The following is a 16,462-nucleotide window of genomic DNA, read 5'->3' as shown; positions in this document are numbered from 1 at the left end:
CTTTGGCCAGAGCTTACCGCAGGCGATAAAATGTTATCTCTCTTCAACTGAGCAAGCTCAAGGCGAGCGCAGAATTTTCTTTTCAGCGGCTGAATGTTCACGACGCGGTGAGCGAGATCAGCCGATCGACGGGCTAGCCTGCTCACTTTTAAGCGATACTCCCTCTAGCGGCGTCGCGGTTTGTTCAGTTGAAAGCGCTTACGGCGGGTCGAGAAAAATCTACCCGATAGATTCAATTGGACGTTCAATTTTGAAAGCTAGTAGAGCGCGGATTAGATCACGTTGAGCAATGGGCTGGTTTTTTCTTCAAAAATCGCTCACCGGGAGGCGAACCTATATTGAAAATATTTTATTTTTATCATCGATTTGTCCATTCTTTTTTAATCAATTTCGACTCGAATAATTATTTTCAGAGTTATTTTCACAACGATTTGTATACTCTAACATTAAAAAAAAACATTTTATATAGTACATTTGAATAACAAACAGAAGTGGGTGGTACTAGGCGGTATATACGAACAAATAAATTAATAATAAATAATAAATAGGTCTAATAAATAATAAATAATAAATTAATAATTAATAATATATAATAAATTAATAATATATAATAAATAATTAATAATATATAATAAATAATAAATAATAAATAAATTATAATTAATATATATAATTAATAATATATAATATTATCTCGACATGATAGCACCAAAGACTTGGGTGCAGTGGCGCCGATCCCATGGGGGCAGCGGGACCGAAGCCCCCATTGGGAAAAATCTATGGGGGCTTTGCCCCCATTGGTAAAACCGCCGATGTTAAAGCAAAGATAATTTAAACTCGTACCCTAGATTCGAATACTGAGAGCTTTCCCAGTGACGGTTTTGTTACGAAGCGTTTACCCTTTTCCGGCACGTGACCTCAGAAAAATCGGGCTCCATTGGTTGCGGCACGGCCAACTTCGATCACGCTCTGCCTATATAGCGCGGCAGCGCGTGATCGAAGTTGGCTGTGGTTGCGGTAAGGCGCAAACCATGGAGCAAATTTTTTCTGAGTTCCGGCGGGAAGTGGGTAAACGCTATCGGCAACGCGCGAGAGAGTGATTTCGAATCTAGGGTACGAGTTTAAATTATCTTTGGTTAAAGGCCGTTTACTTTTAGCCTCCGTAGCAAGAAAGTGTTGCCAGCAGCCTCATTCCAAGTTTATTAGTGAGCTTCGGCCCCCATTGGGGGAAAAAGCGATCGGCGCCACTGCTTGGGTGTTATATTTGACAAAGGCCTGTATTTTCATAGTCAAAATGTCAAATTCATAAAACATTAGGTTCCTGTAAACGCTTGTTGGGAGTAATACTCAAACACGCGAGAAATATAAGATCTTCTCGTCATTTTGTTTTATTATTTCAGGCCCTTGTGCGCTCAAGAGCGATGTTTGGTTCCTTAGTTTCAGGCGACGTAGTCTAGATTATCTTTGATTAGGCCCACGTTCAAGTGTTGCCAGATCACTAAGTAGTCCATACCATAGAAATCGGAATTTTTAATCGGCGGGTGCGGCAAAATTTCAAAATTAATTCTAGTTAGTTATTCCGATTTCTATGGTCAAAAGTAAGTTCCTTTTGGTATGATTATATCATTTATCTTATAACCATAAAAACTTTTACAAAATTAAAATTTGCAATATAATAATGAATCACACAAATTAATTACAATTTGATTTTAATACATTTTTAATAAAAAAACTAAGGAAAATTTAACTTTTTGAATTTTTAACATGTTCTACTTCATCTTATCAACTGTATTATATACGAGTTAGATTTTTAACTATTTGTATACTGATGTATACAAATAGTTAAAAATCATTCATTATTATATTGCAAATTTTAATTTTGTAAGTTTAAATGTTTATAATATAAATGATATAAACATTCCGACGGGAACTTACTTTCGATTTTAGTTTAACCGTCAAACTGCGCCTGAGCGGCCTTTGTGGAAAAATAGGGGATATTATTATCTTTGCCAAGGTACTTTTCTGTACTCTATAGTAAGTTGCATGCAGACAGTGTCAAGCTGTCAACACAAATAAAGTAAATTTTTAACTTAAGAAACACAACATATAATTTTAAAGGGTTATTGGTTTTTAAAAAATAAAACAATCATTTGTTTTTCAAGTTTATAGTTTTTTTTACATTTATGTATACAAAAACAATGAAGTTTTATTAACAAATATTCCATTTATACTCTTTTTTTATTTATATTTATAACTACAAAAACATTGAATTTGGGGAAATTAGTAAGTTTGCGTCGTGTAAAACGCGAAACAATTTTTGGTTGCAGCTCGGAGGCGGTCGTCATCAAAAATGATTCTCAGTCTAAAATAGAGATAAATCTGATTAGGTTTAATTATTCGCCGTCTATTAAATTTTACATTGGCAACTTACTTTAGGCGCGCTACAGAAACCGATATTCCCGGTAAGTGAGCCGATATCTCATGATGGCACCAGCGACAGAAAACATCCTTTTGACATCGGCGGAGCATGCCGGGGCTACGTTCAGCGGGACTCAGCGGACTCAGCGCTGAGGTCAGCGCTGAGCGTTGAGCTTACTGTACGCTTTTTTTAACTTCCGGTTTCTACGTCATGTTGCTCAACGAAGTCAGCGGTCGGAGGAGCAGGTTTTTCCGTTGCTCATCGGTTTCGTGACATCATTCGACAAATTTAAAGGAGGGGTAGCAGACGATATTTTGTTCGTTAAGTCAGCGAACTAGAAATCGTTCAACAACTTTTAGATTTTTGTGACGTAGCGTTGATTAAAATAACTCAACGATAACTCAGTTGAACGCAGCCCCGGGATGGAAATAACGTGCCGGACCAAATTAGCGAGAGTGGGAAAACGTCTTTCATTGGTTGCCCAGTAATCTAAAAGACTAACGTCCTCCTGTTCGCAAATGTTTTCTGCCAGGTAGGTTTTCAATTCTTTCTCATATTGAGTGGTTGTCTTTTGTGGAGGATTTATGGGGGCCATTAAGTGGGGAAAACGGACGGAAGGTTTTGACTTTTCGTTTTTCTTGGGATTTTCCGCCGTGGTTATACTAATTCTCTTTAAGATTTCCAAAATAGTTTCGGTTGCCGTCTTGATATTCGGAGTTTGAAAATTAATTAAATCGCCTTCTATTTCCGGCAGGTCTTGCGGATCAAAATTGAAGGCCGGGTCGCTGTAGATTTCTATATAAAAATACGTTAGTTCCGGATTATACCATTAAGACAACAGTTTAACGAACCTTGAAACAGAGTTGTTTTTTGCCAAGGGTCCAGGATGGCAGCGGCTATATACTCCGAGTCTTTAATTTCTTCTTTAAATCGGCTGGACATATTTGAAAGTAAATTTGATTGAAATTTTCTTAACGATGGTATTTCGAGGGCTTTAATTTGGGTGAAAATGGTCATTAGCTGACCAATGACCAAATGAGAAGTCGGCCCGTTGATTTGGAAGGCTTCTGTTGCAATCTTAATTGCCTTCAGTAATGAAAGAATGTCCATCATTATCTTGCAATCGCCAACGCACGGAACTTCAAGGTCGTTGGGGCATTGCTTAGCTTCTCTCGCGTCCAAAATGGTATCACGGAGCGCTTTCAACATTCCGACCTATAGATAAATAATTTACGTGTTTTAAAATGGTTTTTTCTTCAATAAATCAATAAATTAAATTAGATCAGCGTTTAAAAAAGGCTTACCTCAGTTAAACGCTCCAATGCGAAATAGACGACGTTCCACCTGACACATCCAATACTGCGGACGTCCATATGAGAAGGAGAACGATGCTTGAACGCTTCAGTCCATTTGGGAGAGCGATGCAGGAAAGCGATCCAAGCGCTTACACGCTCGATCATTCCTTTCACTGCATCGCTGCTCTTAATGGACTTATTCACTACAAGCTGTAGTGAATGCGCAATTCATCGCTTCCTTACCCATAATGGACTGTCATCCAGTACCTCCTGTATAACTTCTTCCGGCGTTGTTACAAAATCTTCATAAATATGTTCCGCCGTGATCTCGGGTTCGAATTCATTTGGTTCATTTAAAAACCTTTCCGGGTGAAATATCTGGTTTAACGAATCCCAACCTATAGACAATTTTTTTTAAATATATTAATCAAATGAAATTTAGTATAAAACTTAGAAACACTGTCATAGATAGGGGTGTAGAGGACTGAGAGCTAGTCACAAGAGAGACTATACAACGGGCTTGGGTGCCGTTTCGCGTCCGCTCGCTCTCTTGTCTCGGATAGCCTTTACAGAGAGCCATTTTCTTACCGTGAAGACGTCACTCCGTGAATAGCTCTCAGAATAAATTCCCCAAAGAGACATACATATTGAAAAATATTATAGACTTATTGTTATACCTTCATCTAAAATGTGAGTGTATTTTGAATCTCCTGTCCAGTCATCGTCGTCACTCCCCACTGGTTCTGGTTCAACCTCCCCGGATGGTTTTTCACGTACAGTAAGCCCGGTTACGGTCCATTTTTTTTCCAAGACATCGATCATGTTCAATGCCTTGGAAATATTCTGGGCATTGTCGGCGCATACGCTATATATCTAAAAATATTTTTTTTAACCAAATGTTAAAACATTGTTAAATCAATATCCAACTGCAAACTATAACAAGTTCGAAACCTGGATATACTCACCATTGAAGGAGCAAGCCCAACAGAACTCAGAATCTCCTTTAGTTTCGTGGCAATATTATCCGCGGTATGGCTACCGGGAAAATGAAGGAATGACAAAAGGAGGTTCCTAAACTTCCAAGACTTGTCGATAAACTGAGTCCTTACTCCCAATACGGATTCTCGCATCCTACTGCTCCAAAGGTCGAGCGTCAGGTGAACTTCCTTCGGCTTTAAGTTGGTCAGCAAGGTCTAAATATAGATTTTAATTACCCACTAATTAGCTAAACACCGGTTTTTTTAAAGCTAATAACATACTTTCATTTTTGGCAGTAGATCGCTTTTAACGGTATTTTCAATACCCCTGACCAATGTCCGACGCGACGGCACTTTCAAGACAGCGTTAGCGTATTGAAATGCCATCTTTAGACCCTTCCCTTCTACGACAGAGAAAGGTAGGCCGTCCATGGCGACCATGTTAATTAGAAATTGGAGAAACGTTACATTTTTAACTTTTGTTAAGTTGTCCTCTAGTTTCGCCTTTTTTCGCCTAGGGGCTTCGGGGAAAAAAGTAACTTTTTCGGCTGAACGTTTTTGGTCTTTGAGGCGCAAAACGACTTTGTGAACGTCCTGTAAATAGCGTTTTATATAATTTAGAATATAAAATATAAAAGAGTTAATCAAAATTAACATTATGTTATACCGTAACGTGGCGTTCCCAATTATGGGCGTTGTTAATGGGAGTTTTAATTTCCTTATCGCAATAATTGCAGACAGCCACAGCAGTCCTGTTACCTGCACTTTTGATTGATTGACAGCTTCCAACGTAAACGCAGAGCTCTTGAATATTTTTATATCCAAAATCACCATCGTAAAAAACCGTTTTAAAACCATCATCAATTAGGTACGCTTTGGGAGCAGAATTAGGCGAAAGCCGCAAAATATCTTCAAGTTCGCTAACAGACGACTTGGAACTCGTAGAACTACACGGCGAAGGAGGTTTACTCGACATACTCTACGGAAATTAAAAAATAAAACCTTAATTAAGGACTGATATTTCGAAAATAAACCTAGCCAAACGGTATTGAATCACCGTTGAGAAGAAAATCGAAGTATTATACTATGAAATAAACTTCAAACTTTAATAAATTTTAAATAGTTACCTTTAAACCTGAGTGGTTGAACGTAAGTGATGGTCGAGGACAAAAGAAGTGAACCTTTATTCTAAAAATGTCTAAAATAAAACTCTGAAGAATGAAGATTCTGAAGCCAAAACTCTAAACGAAACTTCGAAATCAAACTCGAAAAAATTAACTCCGAAACAAGAATCAAAATATTAATACGCAGAGTCGAGAATGTTTGGGAATCGAAATGGGAGCCCACTTTTATACTACGGCAGTGAAAAGAGTTACAATTATTGGAAATAGATGTCAGAGCCCAACCTAAGCCGTAAAGTAGGGGAGGCCCCTTGGCGCCGCGTCGGAATTCGGACGGTGGACCCTGGTCATTCTTTCTATGTGAACTAGAGGTGCCTGCTTGTCTGGATGCTAACAAGGAGACTACCCGAGGTGTAAGTGTAACACACCGATTTTGTTCAAATTACTCGGGGGTTAAGTAGGCCTTAACGAATCATGAAAATTCCCAAAAGGAAAAGTTTCAACGGGCATTAGTTTGGCCATGGTAACCGAAAATGTTTTTGACAACACAAAATGGAAAATTCCTTACCGAAAAAACATGGGATTTTGAAATTTTTCCAAAAAAATAAAAAAAATTGTTAAAAAATTTATCAATTTTTCAATTTGATGAAAATGGGTAAAAATGCAAATGATTAGATAGAAAATTAATAAAAATGTATTTTATTGATAAAAAAAATCTTACATGTGATAAAAATCAATTGTGTTTATCAAATTCATAGAATGAGATAAATTGGACAAAATTTTGAAATAGTGATTAATTTTTATAAAATTTTATAAAATTGATAAAAATATTGAATAACTTTGATAAAACTTAATAAAATTGATAAAAATATTGATTAACTTTGATAAAACTTAATAAAATTGATAAAAATATTGATTAACTTTGATAAAACTTAATAAAATTGATAAAAATATTGATTAACTTTGATAAAACTTAATAAAATTAATAAAAATTGATATATTTAATATAATATGGTATAAATTTAGATAAAATCGATATATTAGAACACTTTTTCATCATTTTTTTTTCAATTTTATCAAATTGGGTAAAAATAGATATAATAAGAAATATAATTCCATTGCAAAAATATTGCGCAAATAACATTAGAGTCAAATGGTGTATTTATTCACTTTTGTTCTATAAATCTATTAATGTTTCGTAAGTTCCGTACCACACTTAAAAGAGTTAGTTGAATTAGAATTCCCTTTGTACGTTGCAAGTTCATATTTGTCTAACGAAAAGGAAAAGCATCTTGCAAAAGAGATATTGAAAAGCATGTGTGAAATATTAACTGAATACGTTTTGCTAGAAGAGCTTGCTCTAACTAGTTGGTAAAAAATTATACTCTTAAAATATTTTTTAATTGAAATTAGTTTGTAAGAATGAAACTTTTGATTACTTATAGCGAATGTTTTCAATATTAATGGAAAATTACTCTTTCGTGTTTATAATTTCAATTAGAGCATAGCGCCGATTTGATTTACGTTGGCGGCGCAGCGGCGCTCCGATTTTTACAAAAACTGTTGGCGGCGTCCATTGCTTAATTCGGCAGCGGCGGCGCGAAGATGCAAATATTACTAAAATGGTTTCCCCAAAAATATTTTTGAAAATAATTTTGAAAAAATTAATTATACGTAAATATTTAAAAAAAACCTTTCGGCGGCGGGAACGAAAATATGAGGGCGGTGGCGGCGGCGTCTTTTCATCAAGACTTACTGAAGATAATTCACTTTTCTATTCGTTGGTTGAAGGAAGCGTGTTTTACGTTCACAACGAACGACTATGTAGTCTAAGTAATTTATTAAATGCGCCCATTGCCGATATATTTTATGCTTTGCTAGTTTTTAGTATGATTACCGCATGCATTTTATTTAAATAACACATTAAGTAATTCATTGCCATTTATTCGAGAAATATACACAATTTTGGGTTTTTACATAAGCTTACTCACTATCTTCGTAAATAGAGACGTTAGAAACATTCTCTCAAAATGTCAAAAAGTGCATGAACTTATTTTTTCAAGTTGGTTTTGTTATCTCAATCTATCAAATACAATTGATTTTTATCACATTTAATATTTTTTCATCAATAAAATCCATTTTTATTTATTTTGTATCAAATCATTTGCATTTTTACCCATTTTCATCAAATTGAAAAAAATTGATAAAATTTTGATAAATCTTTTTTTTTTCATCAATTTTAATCAATTTTTTCTAGATTTTGCATTTTAAAATGTTTTAATTTTTTCGAAATTTTCAAAATCCCATGTTTTTTTCGGTGAAGAATTTTCCATTTTGTGTTGTCAAAAACATTTTCGGTTACCATGGCCAAACTAATGCCGGTTTAAACTTTTCCTTTTGGAAATTTTCATGATTCATTAAGGCCTACTTAACCCCCGAATTTGAATCAAATCGGTGTGTTACACCTCGGTAGTCTCCTTGTTCGTGAAAAAGGAGAAACTCTTCCTTTTTTTCGCTTTCCGTTGGCGAAAAAATTTCGAAAACGCTTTTAGATCGCAAATCCGGAATAATAAACAATAATCGTCAATTCAGCAACATTTCGAGTTAGTAGTAAATTCAGGTATAAATTAATTCTAATTATACACCTCAGTGGCGTAACCAGGGGGCACAGGGGCATGTGCTCCCCCGAAACGAATGGTTGTATAATATTAGATTTACACTTTATAAAAACCATGACAAAATGTAGTATCTAAAAAAAATATTGTTTAATGATGGGCCTATTTATTAAACCTATTAAAAGCGCAATTTACACGTTTACGCTATGGAACGATTATCTTATTTTTGCTTAGGCAAAACAAAATGTCATTTACAATTCAATGAAAACGATTTTCTGGGTTTTCGCGGTTTTGATTTCTGTGTGGTAGAGGTTTTGTTGAGTTGGAACCCCGAAGAAGACAGATTGTCTACGCACCCGCGCCCCCCGACCTCGAAGAGTGGACCCATTCGCGGGGCATATGTAGTGTATACGCGGCCGAAACACACAAAAAAAATCTAATACTTTCCTTCCTCCCTCTTTCTTTGGTCGAAATTAACGCGACGACTCCATGTCTGGACAACACCTGAGTGGTAGATACCAAGCGATTTGTTCCCTGCGGGGGATGTGGATTAGGGTTTGGCCCGTTTGGCCTAAACCCTAATCCACATTTCCAAACCGTCTGGGGTATATATAGGTATACACTTCACGTTATTTTGTCACATTTTACTTCCCTATTTTTGAGAAATCCGCAATTTCTACTATTAGAAATTATCGCATTTAATTGTTTTGTTAACGTATTTCACATTATATTTCAATTTTTATATATTTTATTTTATAATTTAATTAAAAGGGCAAGTAATACACGTCTGCTCGGCCGGTTGAGAAAAATGTGTTAATGGTTTAAATGCGAAACAATTGACGATAAATTAAAATTAGTTAATTTTCATTTTCCTTGGAACTTGGTGATACTTTCTAATGACTTATGAAGTTTCACGAGGGAACCTTATCGAAGTAGGTTGCCTCCCCGTACTCCGTTTGGCATATGTCAGCAGGGACGTCATTTGGGTAGGGCAAGGGGGGGCATTGCCCCCCCCCTGGATTTCTATGATCTTAAAATGTTCATGCATATCTTGGGAAATTTTTGGTTCTCGCTATTATCCTGAAAATCAATAGCAAATATGCAATAGCTATTTCGATTAAAAATCCCAAAAATATGAAATTTGATGGGTTTTTGTCCTTTTAAAAAACTGGTTTTCCGGAGCTCTATAGTTCTGCCCCCTCCTGTAAAATCCTGAAATGACGTTCCTGTATGTCAGTCATAACTTTGACTTCGTATAATCTCTACGAATAATTTCTAGGCCTAAATTACACGCTTCAAAGAAATTACACTTCTTTTTCAAGATTCTGCACAGGCAACGAACGAGCGATGACTTAACTAATTATTCACCAAATTAGATGGTTTAGTAAAAGAGTATAAACTTAAAATTATCATTGTTATTTATTTAAATGTAAATTCTTTAAAATTAGAGGTTGCATTTCTTAAATTCATAATTAAATTTATATAATAATTGTAGTATTTGGTTAGCAATTGCACTTGCGAGTGCAATACTTTTGTTGACAGCTTGACAAAAAACTCGAGAAAAGTACATTGGCACTTTTCACAAAAGGAAAAAAACAGTTTTTTTTACTGACCTGTTGCGTCCAGCCGTGGCAACAGGGTCCCACACGCGGACAGCGACGACATTTAATTTAACTTTATTTTTATTAAGGTCACTCTGGCCTATAGGATTTTATTTATAGCCCAGGACAGATACGGTTTGACCCGGAACATTTTCCCACAAAGATGAAAATTGGTACATAGGTAGTTTTGGACCCCAAAAAAAATATACTAAAAGTCCCCACCTCTAGAACGTGAGCTTCCGACGCCATCTTGGAAAATGGCCGCCAAGCACGCCTGACGTCGTAAATTAAATGAAAGTGTCCAAAAATGTTAAAAATTAAAACACACCGGTTTATATATGTAGATATTAAAATTTAAAATCTATTAGTCGTTACATGAATAATACTTTGCTAACTAACCATTCTGGAGCAAGTAACCGTTTTCTGATTTCAGTAGTTCATAGAGAGTAAGGAAAGAGTTGCGAGTTACTTCTTTACGGTTACAGAATGGAAACAAATGATATGGTTTCAAATATATCTCTAACGATTAATATCAATTTTTGTGAGCTTAAATTACTTTTAAATTACCCCTTTACGAATGAGCGTTTGCCTGTAAAACGCGTACACACATATTCACACTCATTTCGTGTAACTGTAGAACGACTTGCCCTAAAAACTGCGATTGCAAAAGATCTGGTCTCGTTTGCTATGCAATGTTTGGTATGATCTGAAGTAACCCTTGGAAATATTTGATTGAAGAAGACGACGAGATTATAATTTGCGATTTGTAAATATTAGGAAGTAGCTGGGGAGCCCGACCTTCGACCGGGTCCCACATAGTTGCATTGATCGTATAATTCATAAAGCCATAAATTTAATCACCAGTAGCGTAGATAAGGCCCCCGCAGACCCCGCAGTGCGGGGGGCCCCAGGAGCTTTAGGGGCCCCCTAATTTCATTTCAAAGTATATACTAGATACCGGATAAAATTCCGAATATTGTTTTGCGGGGGGGCCTCGCGGGTCTTAGCTACGCCACTGTTAATCACTGATATATTTAAGATTTTGTATCTCCATATATTTTCTCATGTATAAAACGACGATACTTATCGTACACCGAGGTAAAGGATTGCACCAAAATTGCTACACAATATCGCGCAGTTTCCTAACAACGATCCAGTGGCACACCCAGGTTTGTTTTCTGGAGGGGGCCCGTGAAGATCAAAACTCTTTCGACTGCTTTAGTTGTAATAATTAGAAAAAAACCGAGTTTTATTTTTGTTCTTGGAGGGGGGCCCGGCCCTTCTGCCCCCACCCGCGTGCGCCACTGCAACGATTTGAAAGATCAAAATGGCAGGATTGAATAAATATGATTTTTTTCTGGTTTAAATTTAATCACTGATATATTAAAGATTTTGTACCTCCAAAAATAACCGTGTACCACTATAAGAAACACATTTGATCGTTTAGAACCGGTTTATTAGATTGTATAACGCCTTTACTCTAAAATTTCGAAGTACTCCTATAGACTCCTCTAAGAAACCTTTTAGACTGCTTTAGAACTCGTACTCATATCAGTAACCTAGCTGACCCCTTTAACGTCGTGTACGGTATACCTCTATAAATATCAGTGTACTCCTATAAGGAGCCCCATGAACCTCTTTAAACTACCGCCAGAGCCGTGCTATTTTTTTTGGGCCCGGGGCAAATGTTTTAGACCCCGGGCTCCACTAACGTTTTCAAAATGTTATTGACTTTCTCCCCCTCCTTGACCTAGGGGCCCCAATCAGTACCTCATGGGCCATATACTGCCAGGACCCGGGGATATAGACCGTTCTCTATTAAATTAAAACACGTGGCCTGTAGAGGGAAAGGAAAGCCCATCGACAGTTCGAATATAAATGATGAAAAACGATACATCGCCAAAGAAAACATCATGTGCTTATTATATAGTTAATTAAACAGTTTTGGGTATTTCCCAATAAAATGTTTTCTACAAATAAATGCGTTATATGTGTATCACCGGTTTTCATTTTCCAGATTTTAAAAGCTAACAATCTAACCCTAAAGGGATTCGAAATGGTTATAAGAATGCTATCGACAAGGTGAATATTTTCCAGACGGCCATTTTCCAAGATGGCGAACGAAGTAACCGTCAGATACCTTTAAGATTTTGTAATAGTGTTCTCAGCGTCACAATCAAAAAATTTACCAAATTTATGGCTTTATGAATTATACGATCAATGCAACTATGTGGGACCCGGTCGAAGTTCGGGCTCCCCAGCTACTTCCTAATATTTACAAATCGCAAATTATAATCTCGTCGTCTTCTTCAATCAAATATTTCCAAGGGTTACTTCAGATCATACCAAACATTGCATAGCAAACGAGACCAGATCTTTTGCAATCGCAGTTTTTAGGGCAAGTCGTTCTACAGTTACACGAAATGAGTGTGAATATGTGTGTACGCGTTTTACAGGCAAACGCTCATTCGTAAAGGGGTAATTTAAAAGTAATTTAAGCTCACAAAAATTGATATTAATCGTTAGAGATATATTTGAAACCATATCATTTGTTTCCATTCTGTAACCGTAAAGAAGTAACTCGCAACTCTTTCCTTACTCTCTATGAACTACTGAAATCAGAAAACGGTTACTTGCTCCAGAATGGTTAGTTAGCAAAGTATTATTCATGTAACGACTAATAGATTTTAAATTTTAATATCTACATATATAAACCGGTGTGTTTTAATTTCGAAATGTCTTGCTAGAGAGATGGGCAACGACATTTATTATTATTTGGACAAAGAAAGATGGATGTTTCTTGGTACGAGCTGCAGCAACTGATAAATATTTCATTGAATATTTTAAGAATATATAAATAGTTTTGGGCATTTCCTAATTAAATGTGTTATATTATTATCATTAAATGTGTTATATTATTTATATATACATATACATTTGTATCACCGGTTTTCATTTTCCAGATTTTAAAAGCTAATAATCTAACCCTAAAGTGATTCGAAATAGTTATAAGAATGCTATCGACAAGGTGAATATTTTCCAGACGGCCATTTTCCAAGATGGCGAACGAAGTAACCGTCAGATACCTTTAAGATTTTGTAATAGTGTTCTCAGCGTCACAATCAAAAAATTTACCAAATTTGAAAACAATCGGACTATATCATTCAATTTTGAATGCGAAATTCGGCATTGCAGTCCGCCGTTTTCTAATATGGCGGACGAAATAACGGTCGCAGATACATAAGATTTTGTAACCATGTTCCAAAGGCCGTAATAAAACTATATACCAATTTTCAAACATATTGAAACATATAGTGGAAAGTTACGTGGAAAACCTTTTTGGCTGCCATTTTCCAAGATGGCGGCCAAAATAACGGTTGTACACCAAAAAAAAATTACAATACTATTCAGAAAGCCTTAAATGTATAATGTACCAATTTTTAACATTTTTGGACACTTTCATTTAATTTACGACGTCAGGCGTGCTTGGCGGCCATTTTCCAAGATGGCGTCGGAAGCTCACGTTCTAGAGGTGGGGACTTTTAGTATATTTTTTTTGGGGTCCAAAACTACCTATGTACCAATTTTCATCTTTATGGGAAAATGTTCTGGGTCAAGCCCTTTTTTGGCCTATCTGACCTGGGCTATTAGTAAAACCATATAGATTGAATTAATTCCATCTTTGTAGACGACCTGCGGAAGCAAATGCATTACAAATTTTCAATCACATTGTAGAGTTGTATATTGTTACGTAAATAGTCGCTTAAATTTGTCATTTTTTCTAGTACATTTGAAATTGTGAGCTTGGTTTCGGTTCAATCGGAACAATAAAGAACAAGTGAAACAATCATAGCGTTATTGGGACCAGGGGAGGGCTAACAATCCAAAAATAATCTCTCACGGTTTAAAGAGAACTTCTTGAAAATTACCCAATGGGCTGAAGAGGGTATCCTTTTCTTGGATTATTATTATTATTATTATAACTAACTCTTATATATACCATCATATATAACGTAATAAAAATTCCTGATTATTATTAAAAAAACATAACTGAACTGATTTCCAGAGTTATTGCCTAATCCAGGTTTCTTTCAACACCGAAACCCCTAGTGCCTAAAATATGTCAAGGCCGAAATATATATTACAAGGAATTATATTCTTAACTAATTTGTACAAAAAGGCAAGTTCCACTTGCTTACGAGAATCGTACAATGTGTTTAAGCCAAAATCTTAAATAATTGTATTTACGAGTGTTTTTTAAAAAGAAGAAATAAAGATTGTCGATAAATTTTCTTTGAATTGATTCAATTTTTAACAAAAGGTAGTCGCTACAACGGTTGTAGCGACTACCTTAGTAGTACAACCACCCCAAACTAAGGAACCAAACATCGCTCTTGAGCGCACAAGGGCCCGAAATAATAAAACAAAATGACGAGAAGATCTTATATTTCTCGCGTGTTTGAGTATTACTCCCAACAAGCGTTTACAGGAACCTAATGTTTTATGAATTTGACATTTTGACTATGAAAATACAGGCCTTTGTCAAATATAACACCCAAGTCTTTGGTGCAGGTGCTATCGTGTCGAGATAATATTATATATTATTAATTATATATATTAATTTTTATTTATTAATTATTATTTATTTATTATTTATTATTTATTATATATTATCAGAAGATATTTTCTTCTGATATTATTAATTATTAACTTATTATTTATTAGGCCTATTTATTATTTATTAGGCCTATTTATTATTTATTAGGCCTATTTATTATTTATTAGGCCTATTTATTATTTATTAGGCCTATTTATTATTTATTATTAATTTATTTGTTCGTATATACCGCCTAGTACCACCCACTTCTGTTTGTTATTCAAATGTACTATTACTACACAAGGTTCTGTAAGGGAAATTCGTATTAACATTTTAGAAAGTGTCATACTTAATGGCTATGTTACTTATGATACCTCTGTAGCTAATCACTATACAGCGAGGAATCTATAACCGCTTATATTTATATAAAATGTTTTTTTTTAATGTTAGAGTATACAAATCGTTGTGAAAATAACTCTGAAAATAATTTTTCGAGTCGAAATTGATTAAAAAAAGAATGGACAAATCGATGAGAAAAATAAAATATTTTCAATATAGGTTCGCCGCCCGGTGAGCGATTTTTGAAGAAAAAACCAGCCCATTGCTCAACGTGATCAAATCCGCGCTCTACTAGCTTTCAAAATTGAACGTCCAATTGAATCTATCGGGTAGATTTTTCTCGACCCGCCGTAAGCGCTTTCAACTGAACAAACCGCGACGCCGCTAGAGGGAGTATCGCTTAAAAGTGAGCAGGCTAGCCCGTCGATCGGCTGATCCATAGAAATCTCATAGGTAACTAGAATGCTGCCGCCTACGGCCGAGCTTGACGCCAGTTCGCCTTAAACCTTCAGCCAATGAGAGGCCGTAGAGTGGTTCCGCCAAGGAGGATAATAATCCTCCTTGGATCCGCTACTATAGCGGGAGATAGGTGACGTCATTCTCTCTGGTGACATTAAATTCTTGGCAGAACCACTCTTTGAGCTCTGATTGGCTGAGATCTGGCTATCGTCTGCCACGGCGTTTGGCCCATTTGCCAGTTACACGGCAGCATTCTAGTTACCTATGAGATTTCTATGGGCTGATCTCGCTCACCGCGTCGTGAACATTCAGCCGCTGAAAAGAAAATTCTGCGCTCGCCTTGAGCTTGCTCAGTTTGTCTCTCTTTCTGAATAGATCAGCTGAACTTAGAATTTGAAGTGCTCACTCATTCCGATACTATTTTCAAATTCGAGCGCTCACAATTTTCGCCCACCTCTGATCTCCACAGAACGACGAAAAATCAAAAAATACGTTCAGCAGAGCTCATCGGACTCACCGATTAGTAATCGGTGACATCGGTTTCCTACTGTACGCTTTGTCACGTTTCCGGTTTTGACGTCACGATAGTCATCGGTTACTCACCGAAGTCATCGGCTGGAAGAGTCGGTTTTTCCGATGACTGACGTCATTTCTGACGTAAAACTACTATAAAAGCTACGGTATTTTAAAAAACACCGATGACTGAATAAAAGCGTTCAGCAACTTACGACGTAATTATGACGAAAAAGCTCATCGGTGGAAAATATCAAATCCATCGGGTTTTTTTTCCGTTGACTGCTGCTGAACGTAGCCACTAACTTTGACCAGTGCTACTTACAATGTTAGTTCCTCCGTTCCTCACAACGAGGCGTTATTTGTTGGTTTTAACTTCCTTCCCTCCCCAAGGCATACTCTCCCTTCTTCCCTCCAAACTTGTATTTCGCTCGTAGCATTCATTACGAAATAGGTTCGATTGACACACTTTTGGAAATTATGTCACTTTTGACTTGGCATATAAAACTTTAATGCTTTCAGCTAT

General features: G+C 36.1%; 2 protein-coding genes across 2 annotated transcripts; both read right to left on the bottom strand.

The window, feature by feature from the left end:
- Nucleotides 1–2,740: 2,740 nt before the first annotated feature.
- On the bottom strand, nucleotides 2,741–3,879 carry LOC149926671 (uncharacterized). Its single transcript, XM_090157732.1, has 4 exons — nucleotides 3,724–3,879; nucleotides 3,271–3,634; nucleotides 2,857–3,214; nucleotides 2,741–2,753 (listed from the first exon to the last, which is right to left on the bottom strand). Exons 1-4 carry the CDS (start codon nucleotides 3,877–3,879, stop codon nucleotides 2,741–2,743), a joined length of 891 nt encoding a protein of 296 aa, XP_090013858.1.
- Nucleotides 3,880–3,942: 63 nt separating this feature from the next.
- LOC149926670 (uncharacterized) lies at nucleotides 3,943–5,667 on the bottom strand. Its single transcript, XM_090157731.1, has 5 exons — nucleotides 5,359–5,667; nucleotides 4,974–5,285; nucleotides 4,680–4,907; nucleotides 4,392–4,587; nucleotides 3,943–4,112 (listed from the first exon to the last, which is right to left on the bottom strand). The coding sequence occupies exons 1-5, from the start codon at nucleotides 5,665–5,667 to the stop codon at nucleotides 3,943–3,945; spliced, it is 1,215 nt and encodes a 404-aa protein (XP_090013857.1).
- Between the last annotated feature and the right edge of the window lie 10,795 nt (nucleotides 5,668–16,462).

This window comes from Leiobunum rupestre, chromosome 9 (genome assembly GCF_980474605.1).
Source record: "Leiobunum rupestre chromosome 9, qqLeiRupe1.1.hap1, whole genome shotgun sequence".
Taxonomy (NCBI): Eukaryota; Metazoa; Arthropoda; class Arachnida; order Opiliones; family Sclerosomatidae; genus Leiobunum; species Leiobunum rupestre.
The sequence above is the reverse complement of the archived record's forward strand: the minus strand, read 5'-3'. Positions and strand labels throughout refer to the sequence as shown.

Coding starts and splice junctions, on each gene's coding strand:
- LOC149926671 (XM_090157732.1), bottom strand. CDS start 3,879: ATGATCGAGCGTGTAAGCGCTTGGATCGCTTTCCTGCATCGCTCTCCC. Junction 3,635..3,723: donor CATTGGAGCGTTTAACTGAG/GTAAGCCTTTTT, acceptor ATTTATCTATAG/GTCGGAATGTTGAAAGCGCT. Junction 3,215..3,270: donor AAAAACAACTCTGTTTCAAG/GTTCGTTAAACT, acceptor ATTTTTATATAG/AAATCTACAGCGACCCGGCC.
- LOC149926670 (XM_090157731.1), bottom strand. CDS start 5,667: ATGTCGAGTAAACCTCCTTCGCCGTGTAGTTCTACGAGTTCCAAGTCG. Junction 5,286..5,358: donor ATTGGGAACGCCACGTTACG/GTATAACATAAT, acceptor CGCTATTTACAG/GACGTTCACAAAGTCGTTTT. Junction 4,908..4,973: donor ATCTACTGCCAAAAATGAAA/GTATGTTATTAG, acceptor ATCTATATTTAG/ACCTTGCTGACCAACTTAAA.